Raw genomic sequence first — 14,686 nt, 5'->3', positions numbered from 1 at the left:
TTGTTACAAATAACTCTAAAGGAGATCCATTCCTTGATTTTGGAGCTGGCAGTAGTCGGCCTGCTTTTCTTGTCCGTGTTGAGGTTTTCCGGGAACAAGCTGCGCATGAAGTCACTGCGGTGGCGAGACACAACATCCACAACTAAACTGGAGCGAGCGTGTCGTACAGTAAAATAACTGGCGGATGCTTACAATTCACTGCTTTGCATGAGCTCGATAAGGTCAGGGAAAAGCACGTCCCGGTTTCTCTCGCAGAAGCCGTTGATATCATACGACACCTGAGACGAAAACATGGACTCCTGTTTACAAACCTCACTGAAATACAGTCGGACCAAGTCACAGTAAGCACCTTTCCAGCGTAGTGGTGTATAACGAAGCCCGAGTTCCAGCTGTTGAAATGCTCGTGTGTTCCCACGGCGGCCTGCAGTTTCTGCAGCAGCGTGCCATCTGCGCCCTCGCCTTTGGCATGCATGGTGGCGCACACATCATCCAACACACTCATCACACCTGGAGGATTCTGAAGGGAGCAGGAGAGGAAAAAAAAAAACGAGTTTGTGAGGACCACATGATTTTCCATCCTTCAATTTTTTGTAACACTTGTCCTCATGGCTGGCTTCGGGTGACAGGCCAGTACTTTTGATTGGTCACCGGCCAATAACAGAACACGTAAAGACAAACAACCATTGAAAATAACAAATAGACTTAGACAAACTTGACTGATCCTCACGGGAAATTGACTGACACATGCACAATGTTCCTGTATGACATTCTGACATAAATTTGCATTTGTGTACAAGTATTGGGGCCTTTTTTTAAGGTAATTTAATTTATGCAGTCAAGTAATAACTTGTGATTAATCATGATTAATCCAAAAGCACTAATTTAAAGACATATTTTCTGTTTGTTTTTAACTTATTATAAACATGAATAATTGACAATTGAATTATAATTGATTTTAATAATTTAAGTTAAGGATAGGTGTTAGCTATGGATACGTTTTTATTGAATTAAATAATACCATAATTAACATATTTCCCTCCTTAGTTTGTGCGTTTTTGCTCAAATGTTCCCACCTTTTCAGTGATACCACAATAAATAACTGGCCAATTCAAGATGGGTTTGAACTTTGAAGACTCCTGATGTATTAAACAGGGGTTCCACAAACCTTTTGACTCGGGAGGCCGCATTGGGTTAAAGAAATTTGGCCGCGGGCCGGGCTGTATATATATATCATATATATATATATATATATATATATATACACACACATATGCATGTATATACACATATATACATATATATGTGTATATATATACATACATATGTATGTATATATATATATATATATATATATATATATACATATATACATATATACATATACATATATATCAGGGGTCGGCAACCTTTACCACTTAAAGAGCCGTTTCGACCTGTTTCACAAAATGAGGAAGACAATGGGAGCCGCAACTATTCTCGCCAATATCTGCTGGTGGTCACCCAGATGACAAGAATAAGGGCATGCTATGAAGCCATTGCCTTAAACACCTTCTACAACATGTACAAACTGCTTGCCAGTCCAGCAACATGTTGTGAGAGGCTTCCGCAGATCCACGCACATGACTGGAAGGCATACTGGGTGACACAGAGTACACTGACGGTTGTGATATAAACAACTTTAACACTCCTGCTAATATGCGCCACATTGTGAACCCATACAAAAGATGAATGACAAACACATTTCGGGAGAAAATCCTCACAGTAAGACAACATAAACGCAACACAACAAATACCCGCTTCCGCCATCCTAGTCACTGCCGTTGTGTCCTTGGGCAAGACACTTTACCCACCTGCTCCCAGTGCCACCCACACTGGTTTATATGTAACTTAGATATTGGGTTTCACTATGTAAAGCGCTTTGAGTCACTCGAGAAAAGCGCTATATAAATATAATTCACTTCACTTCACTAATTCACACCCAGAATCCTTTGCATCCATGGCACTTGCTGACTATGTTATACACCCCGCGAGCACCAAACCCTGCCCACCTCAACCACATATAAATATGTACATAAATACATATATGTATATATACATATACGCATATAGATATACATATATATATATATACACACATATACATATAAATATGTATATATACACACACAAATATGTATATATATATATATACATACATATATATGTATATATATATATACACACACACATATATGTATATATATATATATACACACACACACACACACATACATATATATATATATATATATATATATATATATATATATACACACACACACACACATATATATATATATATATATATATATATATATATATATATATATATATATATATATATATATATATATATATATATATATATATATATATATATATATATATATATATATATATATATATATATATATGGCTTCACGGTGGCAGAGGGGTTAGTGCGTCTGCCACACAATACGAAGTTCCTGCAGTCCTGTGTTCAAATCCAGGCTCGGGATCTTTCTGTGTGGAGTTTGCATGTTCTCCCCGTGAATGCGTGGGTTCCCTCCGGGTACTCCGGCTTCCTCCCACTTCCAAAGACATGCACCTGGGGATAGGTTGATTGGCAACACTAAATTGGCCCTAGTGTGTGAATGTAAGTGTTGTCTGTCTATTTGTGTTGGCCCTGCGATGAGGTGGCGACTTGTCCAGGGTGTACCCCGCCTTCCGCCCGATTGTAGCTGAGATAGGCGCCAGCGCCCCCCGCGACCCCGAAAGGGAATAAGCGGTAGAAAATGGATGAAAAATGGATGGATGGATATATATATATATATATATATATATATATATATATATATATATATATATATATATATATATATATATATATATATATATATATATATATATATACCGAGTGCGATGATATCACGATAGGAAAATACATTTTTAGACAATAAGTAACAAGCGGTAGAATACAGATTAGAAAGGACAGATTTTAAATTTCAAACAATAATAATGAAAAATAAAACGCAGTTTGGGGACACCTGTATTAAACGATAGTTTACAATCTTACCAGTTTATTTTCAATCAGGTCGCACACGATCTTGTTGTTGAAGTATTGAATGGGCGTCCACTTGATGCCCTCTTGAACGTACTCCTCCTGTAGGCCAATAAGAAGATTGGGAGATTCTTACAATGAAAAAATAGTGCAGTGCTGTAATTGCTTGTAGTCCGACAAGTGATTTCTTCCGGACATAAACAGTGACCAGTGGTGGTTAACCAAGCCAAGATGGCTGTTGTACAGGAAGCAGTACACAAGTACACAAGCCGCCTATATCCTCCTGCAAAAAGCAGACACAAGCAAAAAAATCCAACTATGCAATGGAATGTATCCCTCTACTCAAAAGAACATTTGTTGAGCATGGAGGTCTACAACTTCTTTGCGTACGCTTCGGTCAAGGAAATTGATATCAAGACGCTCCCGGACAAATATGCACTGTTTTTGCTCGGGTAAGTTTGCATTTCATGATTTAACTTTGTGTCTACAGACATGTTTGTTGCCTAACCTTGCCGTTGCACATGTCGTTTACAAGTACGTGTGTTTTTCCCGTATTTATCAAAATATAACTTTCGATGTCTACATTGTGTACCTTCATTCATGATTCCTGCCTTTGGTAAAAGCTTAACTCTTTTACGTTCTGCCAACATTTCATTTATTTTTGTTTAGACTCTCGGAGTTGGTGCTTTTCAAAACACTCGTAGCAAAAGTGTTTAAGAAATACAAATAATATCAAGATAATACTTTAAAACACTAAACTTTAAAAGTAATCAAACAAACATTTAACGGAGAGATCACTGCAAACTCTTGAATTCTTCAGCTCTGCTCCCTCGGACTGGAGTGTCAGTTACTTTTGTCATCTTTTTCATTACCTCTCAAGGAGCTTTGAAAAAACCTTTATCTTTTTTATGATTTAAATGGTTTGTACAGCTCAAAACAAGACAAGCATAGGGCATTTTTTCCTGGAGAAAGGCTGAACAGTTTTACCACCAGGTGTATTCAACGAGCCAAACGTGATGTCATTTTGAATCCAAGCAATTGCTCCTGATAATTGCAGTTGAATGCCAAGAGATGTTGTTGCTGAGACTTAATGAAGTGAGAGGACTGAAACCATGAGATAACCTTTGATATGGATTTGGAATCATATCGAATCCTTCCCAAAGGTTAGTATGAGGTGTGTTAAAAATCAGAGCCCCAATGCAAACAACAACAAGCTACACTCACAGACAGTCCCATTATAATGTGTTTATGAGCGCCAAATCTATTTGTAACAACTAAAATTTAAATAAATGTATAAAACCATTGCCGTTTGTTTGTTTTTTAGAGAAAGTGGAAGGATGGATCACAGTATCCATCCATCCATCCATTTTCTTCCGCTTATCCGAGGTCGGGTCACGGGGGCAGCAGCCTAAGCAGGGAAGCCCAGACTTACCTCTCCCCAGCCACTTCGTTCAGCTCTTCCCGGGGGATCCCGAGGGGTTCCCAGGCCAGCCGGGAGACATAGTCTTCCCAACGTGTCCTGGGTATTCCCCGTGGCCTCCTACCGGTTGGACGTGCCCTAAGCACCTCCCTCGGGAGGAGTACGGGTAGCATCCTGAGCAGATGCCCGAACCACCTCATCTGGCTCCTCTCCATGTGGAGGAGCAGCGGCTTTACTTTGAGTTATTCCCGGATGACAGAGCTTCTCTATCTATCTCTAAGGGAGAGCCCTGCCACCCGGCGGAGGAAACTAATTTCGGCCGCTTGTACCCGTGATCTTATCCTTTCGGTCATGACCCAACTCTCATGACCATAGGTGAGGATGGGAACGTAGATCGACCGGTAAATTGAGAGCTTTGCCTTCCGGCTCAGCTCCTTCTTCACCACAGCGGATCGATACAACGTCCGTATTACTGAAGACGCCGCACCGATCCGCCTGTCGATCTCACGATCCACTCTTCCCTCACTCGTGAACAAGACTCCTAAGTACATGAACTCCTCCACTTGGGGCAGGGTCTCCTCCCCAACCCGGAGATGGCACTCCACCCTTTTGCGGGGGACAACCATGGACTAGGACTTGGAGGTGGATCAAAGTAATCTGGAAATTATGCAGTCATGTATTTTTTAAAACACTCATCAAAAATTTATAAATATTCTACCTGCTCAGCCTTCAGTGTCAATTCAATGAAGATTTGTTGCAGCTTCTCATTGACAAAGTTGATGCAGAATTGTTCAAATCCATTTCTCTGAAAGAGAAAAGCAAACCATGTCACCCAGATTGTAAATACACCATGTATCCATAAAGTTTGTATTACAGATTAATACTTTTTTTATGAGGACCGTTTACCTGGAATATTTCAAAACCATAAATGTCGAGTACGCCGATGCTGAACTCTTCATGCGGTTTTTGGATGGCTTTATTAATGGCCTGGACAGGACAGGACAGGAGAGGTAGAATGAAAACAGGAGGAAGATATACGATAGAAATATGCAAATGTGTAAGTTTTGCAACCTCCACCAGGTAGTCAAAGAGTCGTGCATAGAGAGCTTTGGCCAGGGCGTCTCTTGTGTAGGTGGCCTGCTCTCGGTTCAGCGTCACGTCGATGGACTCGGACTTGCCGCCCCACTTTGAGTCCATTTTGCGGCTGGTCAGCTTCTCCTGCAGACGGTTGGGGTCGATGGCCAGCAGGTATGCTGGGAAAGCGAGCACTGGTGGTGGCCACATAGAAAATACACCACAATTATGGATGTTATAATATTGGAGCAAGCGATCTGGTTGTTAGCCTCGCATTGCCACGCAACAGCGGCGAGAAGACAAACAAGCGACGGCGGGTTCTAATTTGATCCCGTCCCTCGGGACAAAAAGAGACAATTGACTAAACCACCTGGGGATGCATGCATGTGTGTGTGTGCGTGCATGATTGAATGTATTCCCTCTTAGGAGTGTTTGCTTGTGTTTGCTTGTGTGTGTGTGTGTGTGCATGATTGAATGTATTCCCTCTTAGGAGTGTTTGCTTGTGTGTGTGTGCGTGCGCAGTGCATGCTTTGTCACTCACAGTCCATGCTTTCCACCTGCCCATAATTCCCTGCTTCTATGAAGCTGATGTTCCCCAGGTGGAGAATGCCTGCAACAATCTGCAACACCTGGGCTTGGATGTCACCTGGGATCCCAATCACCTGCATGGCTTCCTGCAGACCACAGCAGAAATAATGACGGCGCCACCACGGGGCCCCTGTTTTCTATTTGCATCGCCACCGGTCACTTCATTAAGTACACTAGCACAATGTAATGAATTTTATTTTCAAGACGTCTGCCTATAGTCATAATATATTACACTGGATATATTAAAACATATTAAATAGTATTATTACTGTGGTTGCAGTATTGCACAACTGCACTGTTTTATATTGAAATGTCTCTATTTGTCACTAGTGGGCGTCCAGATCCGATATTGGAGTGCAATTTATCTGTACAGTAATCTATTTATTAATATCAGCACCTTATTGCTTTTTTTTACCCTGCACTACCATGAGCTAATGCAAAAAAATGCTGTTCTTATCTGTACTGTAAAAATCAAATTTGAAAGACAATAAAAAGGAAGTCTAAGTCAGAGTTTAAGGATGTCCATCCGGTATCTGCAAAAAACATCGGCTGATATCAGCTTGCATCTAAAGCAGTGGTTCTTAACCTTGTTGGAGGTACTGAACCCCACCAGTTTCATATGCCCATTCACCGAACCCCTCTTTAGTGAAAAAAAAAAAAAAAAAAAAGTACAAATTCAAGGCAAAGTTATGTGGTTTTTTTTTTTACTGCTGCACAAAATGAACCGTGCGTGAACATCACCTTGTTCAAAGAACAAAACCAACACAGTGCATGAACTCACAACAAATTACACACCTGCAAATCAGTGTGACTTCTGCTGTGGCTTCACCTTGGCAAGTGCCAGTCTCATGTCATTTTAAATGATAAATGATTGAATAAAATTATTTATTTTCACATTAATGTCTGTTCCTTGTCTTCGTTTTCCACCCAGACATACAATACTAGTACACAGCTCAAGAAAAACAACGTTTTTGTTATTGTCATTGTAAGTGGGCCAAAACACTTAAATTGGAAAATTATCTCATGGAAGTGACAGCTGTCATTTGATTATAATAAAAAAACATTTTTAACTTGTTATTTAGTCAGGTGTGGGACAGGTGTGCTCCACTGAATGCTCAAGGAGTTTTTACGTTTGCTCACGCATATGGAAAATTAGAGGCAACATTGTTTGAGGGTATCCATAATACGCCGATAGGGAGAAGTTTTTATTTACACAATGAGTGGGGTGTGTCTTGACCTCCGCCCCGGAGGCTCTGCCGAACCCTTGAAGTCGACTCACCGAACCCTTAGGGTTCGATCGAACCCAGGTTAAGAACCACTGATATAAAGTCTCCAATACAAACAGTCCGGCAGCATGTGTACTTGTGCTAAGATGGATAACCATTTGACAACTAAATTAGCGCCATCCCATACAAATATTTCACTTCCGATACAATACTGATATTGCAGCATTGAGTGTTGGCCAATACTAATATTAGGGATGAAAAACACCAACCTTATGACTAGAGATGTCCGATATTATTGGCCTACCAATATTATCGACTGATAAATGTTTTAAAATGCAATTTCGGAAATTATTGGTATTGGTTTCCAAATTATTGGTTAATATTTGACTTTTTTAAACACCGCTATGTACACGGGCGTAGGATGAAGTACAGAGCGCCAACAAACCTTTAAGGCACTGCCTTTACGTGCCAGCCCAGTCACATAATACCTCCAACTTTTCACACACACAAGTGAATGCAAGGCATACTTGGTCAACAGCCATACAGGTCACACTGACGGTGGCCGTATAAACAACTTTAACACTGTTACAAATATGCGCCACACTGTGAACCCACACCAAACAAGAATGACAAATACATTTCGGGAGAACATCCGCATTGTAACACAACATAAACACAACAGATCAAATACCCAGAACCCCTTGCAGCACTAACTCTTCCGGGACGCTACAATATACACCCCCGCTAACCCTACCCACCCATCCACCTCCTCATGCTCTCTCAGGGAGCGCATGTCCCAAATTCCAAGCTGCTGTTTTGAGGCATGTTAAAAAAAATTATGCACTTTATGACTTCAATAATACAAACGTAAATATGGCAGTGCCATGTTGGCATTTTTTTCCATAACTTGAGTTGATTTATTTTGGAAAACCTTGTTACATTGTTTAATGCATCCAGCGAGGCATCACAACAAAATGAGGTATAATAATTTGTTAATTCCACGACTGTATATATCGGTATCGGTAATTAAGAGTTGGACAATATTGAAATATCGGCAAAAAAGCCATTATCGGACATCTCTACTTATGACAGATTCATGCCTTTGAAGTGGAGTGTTGATTTGTTTTTTAGAGACACGCGGTTGCCACGATAATTCATTAATTTACATCATAGGCCAGTGATTCTCAAGCTGTGGAACATGGGCTCCATCTAGTGGAACGCCAATGAATCACCCCATTAAATATTCAAACACAGTGTTACTGTTCAAACTGAATATAATGTTACAGTGACCATAAATATCAAATCCATTTGTTAAATAAAACCTCTGCCTTGTTTTTAATGAATACTTACACCTATTATGCTGCTGTATTTTTTAATGTTAGTCATTACGGTGGTACTTGGAGAGCCAAGTGTTTTCTGAGGTGGAATAAGTTTGAGAACCACTGCTGTAGGCTATTGGGCGCTAGCAGCTACCAACAACGCAACACAAGACAGACAAAAGTAATACGTGTGCTTAATTGAACAATATTTCAGTCTAAAATACGACAATTGTCAATATAGACACCTCTACTTGATGCACAGCTTGCTTTTCTCTCTATTTTATTGTTGCTACCAGAGCAAACAACAGTAAATACCTGGTCGCTTTTCCAAACGTTTTTTGCTTACATCTTCTTTTTGTAAAGTTTTATGTATTGCATGCTTTGAAGTTGATTGTTTAACTATTTGCTCGTTATTAATACAGGAACCGCCTGCTTTTGTCTAGATAGATAGATAGATAGATAGATAGATAGATGGATAGATATTTAAAAATAAACACATGGCAGTGTTCTGACATGATACATGATACACTTAATGTTTTTTTGGAGTAATGTTGGCGTTTTTTTTATTTATTTATCAGGGTTTATGAGCGGAATAGTGTAGCTCCTATTGGCTCGGCTGTTAGCGGGATTTTATTTACATTTATTTAATATTTAGAATGCATTGGGAAAAAAAATCCATCCGTCGTCATGTGTCTCAATGATTGTGAACGATAGGCAAAATTGCAAAAAAAAAAAAGGTGCACTTTCTCATTAAGTCATCCTAAAAGGGGCATTATTATTATAATTGTGAAAGCATACATTTTTGCAAGTGTACCTAAAGTTGTGGCCAATATTGAAAATACAGACAATGTATATTATGTATTTTTACTCTTTTAACTACATGCAAGAGCTGAATGCTGAATACAAAGAAGATACAAAACATGCTTGCAATGTTCTCAACCTCTAATTTTGCAAACCGGACAAAATGTGCAGTGATAACAATATTGTTTATCAGCCTGTCGTTCATAAATAATAAGTGATATAATGACACTTGGTATATAACGTGTAGAATATGTACCATAGTCTCATGGAAGTCTTTGCTGTCATTGGTTCCGTCCACCTTGTAGGTCCCAGACTGGTTGAGGTAGAAGTAGTAGTCTGGGGTCATGATGCCCAAGGCGTCTTTCTGCTGAGCAGTAGCGCCCTCCATCAGCTGGAAGACAGCATTGCAGCACATTTAACAAGCTCATATTGAATGAGCGAATTACACATAAGAGCATGAGAGAAGGAAATGATTCATCATGTGTCTCATCCGACCTGGTAGTAAATGTGGAAGTTTCTTTCGCTGTCGTTCTGGCTCACCACCCTCGACTTTTCTAACAGAAAGTTGGAGATTTTGCCGCCGTCCGGCTCGCCACCTCTGCTGAACTGAATCTCAAAGTATTTCCCCTTGTGGAAAAGGGACATAGTTGAAAGATTATGCAAATGATGGCTGCATTCAGTTGGACACTTGTGTTATCTCTAAGTAAAATGTTTATGCTCCGGATTAATCACATAGATAAGACTCCAAATACTGTATTTCCTTGAATTGCCGCAGGGCATATAGTATGCGCCTGCCTTGAATTACTGCCAGGTCAAACTCGCTTCGCAAAAATATTTAGCGCACGCTTAGTATTACCGCCTGGTCAAACTTGTGACACTTCCATTTTCAAAATGGAATAGGCTGATTTCAATACCGGTAATTTGAAATTGCATAAAGGGAAGAAGATTAAGAGCTATTCAGTAGGATTTAAGGTCCAAGCTTACATCACACTCAAATTTTTACTGCATGCCTTTGGTAAGTGCCGGTGTGAGAAGAGGTTTTAAAATAATTAGCGCATGCTTACTTTTACCGCATGCCTTTGGTAAGCGCAGGAGTGAGAAGAGGTTTTAAATTAATTAGCGCCCCGGCGGAAATTCAAGGAAATACGGTATTTCCATCTGTGTGCTCTACAGTGTATTCGGAAAGTATTCCCTTCACTTCATTTTGTCTAAATGTTCTTATGTTACACCAGTGGTCACCAACAAGAGAGAGTAGTGAGGCTGTGTTCAGGGTGTGTTCAGTGGTTAAAAAGTGTGCATGTTTTTGTTAAAAATAAAAAATAAAAATAAAAACTACTTGTGTACATGTGATTTATTTTTATTTTTGAAACAATTTACAACATTGAAGTAAAATACCCAAAAAACGTTTTCTCGCGCTCATTATGGGGTATTATGTGTAGAATTTTGAGGACAAAGTAATTGTATTCCATTTTAGGATAAGGCTGTAACATAACAATATGTGGAAAAAGCGAAGCAGTGTGAATACTCCCCGGATGCACTGTAAATTACCAGCAGGCATTGTGCTCTAAGGTTGCAACAGGAAACAATGAATTTGAGCTTTTTATGTTTACCATTTTTCGGGGCTTTTGACTGCAAGAGTATGAAAAGTCCACCTGGCAACGTCTTTAGCCTCAAGTTTTGACACAAAACAATGATATACTAAAACCTCTAATATACTAGAACTGAAACTGACTTAGTGGCAAGTACAGTATGGTTTATTTGTTTCAGACATGCTTTATACGCTGCATTAAATTACAGAGAATGTGCAAAAATTAATGTTGGATAAAATACTAATAATCAAATATGAGTTAAAAAAACATATGTAATGTGTGCAATGTGAAATACAAAATAACAAATAAAGATGTAAACCCTCAGACTTTATTGGGGACTTTTGCGTCTTTTCAGTTAAATTGTTGCTCTTTTTTCAAACATTTATTAATTTTTTTATATTAAATTGTATATTTTAAAAATTTAAATTTATTTCATATATGAAGTGAATTATATTTATATAGTGCTTTTCTCAAGTGACTCACAGCGCTTTACATAGTGAAAACCCAACATTTAAACCAGTGTGGGTGGCACTCGAAGCAGGTGGGTAAAGTGTCTTGCCCAAGGACACTTCGGCAGTGACTAGGTTGGTGGAGCGGGGATCGAACCTGGAACCCAAAGGTTGCTGGCACGGCCACTCTACCAACCAAGCTATACCACCCGTCTATATCAACTATAGACTGTAAAATAATGTTAGGTCAGTTAAGTAGAGCCTGAATGAAAAAGTGTCAGGGAGTTAAAAGTGTCTTTTTTTTTGGTCAAATCTCTAAAAAAAGAAAACATGTTTTTTTTTTACCCCAGTCCTTCTACATTTACTATATGGATGATGCCTCATTTTATGCACATTTTTCAAAATAAAAAAGCTGTCAATTAGATCAAATAGGAATTCAAAGGCTGAAAATAATAATATAATAATAAAATAAAATAATTATTTATTTAGAACTGAAAATGATTGAGAAATTTTAGCCACTATTAAATTATGAATTAAGGATAAATAAACTCAATGATGACTATCAAAATAACATAAGGATATTGAGATTATTAATTGTTTCTGAGCCTGACCATGGTAAGTTGGTTTTATTAATTGTATATTGAATATTATCATAGCTAGAGCATTAAAAACAACAGTCTACAAACATCTTAATATGTTTGGTGTAACATTATGTGCGCCCTCGAGTCTTGAAAAAACACCCTTTAAACACATTTATGTTCTTTTAATCTAATATAGTAATGCTACTTGAGGCTGAGCCCATCAGTGGTCATCATACTGAACTGCATGCTTTGATAGTTTTGGTTTCAGCTAGTGCCCAATATTAATGTAATATTTATATTTTTAGTTTATTTAGGCATTTTTATGCTTGAAAATGCTTATTTTAGACCAAAAATATGTTTAATATGCCTTGACTGCAACTGTTTCTACTGCACTGCAAAATTATCTGCCAATAGAACGAGAAAATCCGGATTGTTAAGACATTCCAAAACAAGTAAAATTAGCGAACCTCAATGAACCCAAAAAAAACCTTAAAATAAGTATATTCTCACTAATAACAAGTAATAATAAGTGCACTTTTCTTGGTAAAAATAAAAAATGAGAGCTTTTTGCTCAATATGTTGAAAAATATTCTCAAGTAAGTTCTAGTGCCATTATCTTGACATAATATTATGCGCTTGGAATCATGATTTTTTTTTCATGCTTGAAATAAGAAATTATTACTTTAAAAAAGTAGTTTTATACTTCTGAGTGTGCCTGACACAGCTTTGCAACTGTTAATATTCTAGTTTCAAGCATGTTTTACTCAATATAGGTCATAACATCTCAGGAACAAGCTGTAATATCTTATTGAGATCATTTAGGACAGGGGTAGGGAACCTATGGCTCTAGAGCCAGATTTGGCTCTTTTAATGACTGAACCTGGCTCTCCGATACATCTTAGCTGACATTGCTTAACACGATAAGTAAGGAATAATTTCGCTGGTAATCACAGTGTCAAAAATAACGTTCAAAATATAAAACATTCTCATGCATTTTCATCCATCCATCCGGTTCCTACCGCACCTGTTCAATAAGTCGCAGTAATGGTGAGAAGTATTTTATTTATTGTTGGTTAGCCTCAGAATAAATATGTTTTTAAAATGAATAAGCCTTATCATACTCTAGACATGTTGGACTTTCTTAAAAATGCACGCATATAGTTGTATTCAGTGTTAAAAAAAAATAAAAAAATAAAATATATATATATATATATATATGTAGGTGTGGGTTCCCTCCGGGTACTCCGGCTTCTTCCCACCTCCAAAGACATGCACCTGGGGATAGGTTGATTGGCAACACTAAATTGGCCCTAGTGTGTGAATGTGAGCGTGAATGTTGTCTGTCTATCTGTGTTGGCCCTGCGATGAGGTGGCGACTTGTCCAGGGTGTACCCCGCCTTCCGCCCGATTGTAGCTGAGATAGGCGCCAGCGCCCCCCGCGACCCCAAAAGGGAATAAGCAGTAGAAAATGGATGGATGGATATATATATATCTCACTGAAATACTTTAAAAAATATTTGGCTTGTATGGCTCTCTCAGCCAAAAAGGTTCCCGACCCCTGATTTAGGACCAAAAGCCTTAAAACAAGTAAAACACTCAAACATAAAATCTGCTTGGTGAGAAGAATTATCTTATCAGACAGAAAATAAGTAAATATCACCCTTATTTGAAATATTTCATCTAACTTAGATTTCAGTTTTTGCAGTGCTAAAGGAAAATAAAAAAAACTATAAAACTAAAATTTTAATAAGAGTATTTAAATGCACCTATAAAAACTGTTGAATAAATGAGTTTATTTGCTCGTTTATCCAGATCCTCACCAAAAACAAAGTATTGTTTTTTGGGGCCATTTTTTTTTCTTTCTTTTTGCATAACTGTTAAACTATGTCCAAATGACTGCTCTGGAAAAGGTAATTAAAACAACAATTACTGTAGTACTACTGTGTCTACAAGCATTGCAGTCCCACCAATTACTGCAGGTAAGAGCTATTCAATTGGGCCAAATCCAGCCCAGAAATGACCAATATAGATTTCTCTTTTACCAGACAGCAACTTCATATACCTCAAATGCTGCATGCCCCAAGAAAATAAATGTGAATTCCATCCATGATAAAAGAGTAGTAGTACTCACAAAGCGGCTAGAATTGTTGTTGCGCACAGTTTTGGCGTTACCAAAGGCTTCTAGGAGAGGATTGGACTGAAGGATAATGTCTTTTACGTGCTAGAATACAACAAGTAGGTCAGCGATATAGTACAAATATTAACATATTTGCTGTACATGCTGTGGTCTACCTGAACTTTTGCTCCTCCTCCAGATACTTTAGATATGTAGCCCATGATGTATTTGGCAGCCACAGTCTTCCCGGCGCCGCTCTCACCACTATCAAAGGGACAGGAAATGATGAAACACACAAATGTAACAAAATCATTGACAAGGTGAACATTCGGTCACCTGATGATGACACATTGATTTTCTCCATCAATCAACATGTTTCTGTAACTGTTGTCAGTCAAGGCGTAGATATGGGGTGGATTCTCATACTGGGCCTGCACGCACACA

The 14,686-nt window shown here is 38.5% G+C and overlaps 1 protein-coding gene across 2 annotated transcripts in view; it reads right to left on the bottom strand.

The window, feature by feature from the left end:
* Positions 1–14,686, bottom strand: part of myo1f (myosin IF) — a 68,612-nt gene that overhangs the window by 30,651 nt on the left and 23,275 nt on the right. For both annotated transcript variants that reach the window (XM_061883526.1, XM_061883528.1), the window contains exons 5-17: positions 14,579–14,673; positions 14,419–14,506; positions 14,258–14,347; positions 10,003–10,134; positions 9,764–9,898; positions 6,115–6,247; positions 5,571–5,767; positions 5,406–5,486; positions 5,218–5,304; positions 3,095–3,181; positions 350–517; positions 193–278; positions 35–114 (exon numbers count right to left, since the gene is read on the bottom strand). In XM_061883526.1, coding sequence (XP_061739510.1) covers positions 35–114; positions 193–278; positions 350–517; positions 3,095–3,181; positions 5,218–5,304; positions 5,406–5,486; positions 5,571–5,767; positions 6,115–6,247; positions 9,764–9,898; positions 10,003–10,134; positions 14,258–14,347; positions 14,419–14,506; positions 14,579–14,673 — 1,459 coding nt within the window. The remainder of the gene's footprint in view (positions 1–34; positions 115–192; positions 279–349; positions 518–3,094; positions 3,182–5,217; positions 5,305–5,405; positions 5,487–5,570; positions 5,768–6,114; positions 6,248–9,763; positions 9,899–10,002; positions 10,135–14,257; positions 14,348–14,418; positions 14,507–14,578; positions 14,674–14,686) is intronic.

Source organism: Nerophis ophidion, linkage group LG22 (assembly GCF_033978795.1).
Source record: "Nerophis ophidion isolate RoL-2023_Sa linkage group LG22, RoL_Noph_v1.0, whole genome shotgun sequence".
Taxonomy (NCBI): domain Eukaryota; kingdom Metazoa; phylum Chordata; class Actinopteri; order Syngnathiformes; family Syngnathidae; genus Nerophis; species Nerophis ophidion.
This window is presented reverse-complemented; position numbering and strand designations above follow the sequence as displayed.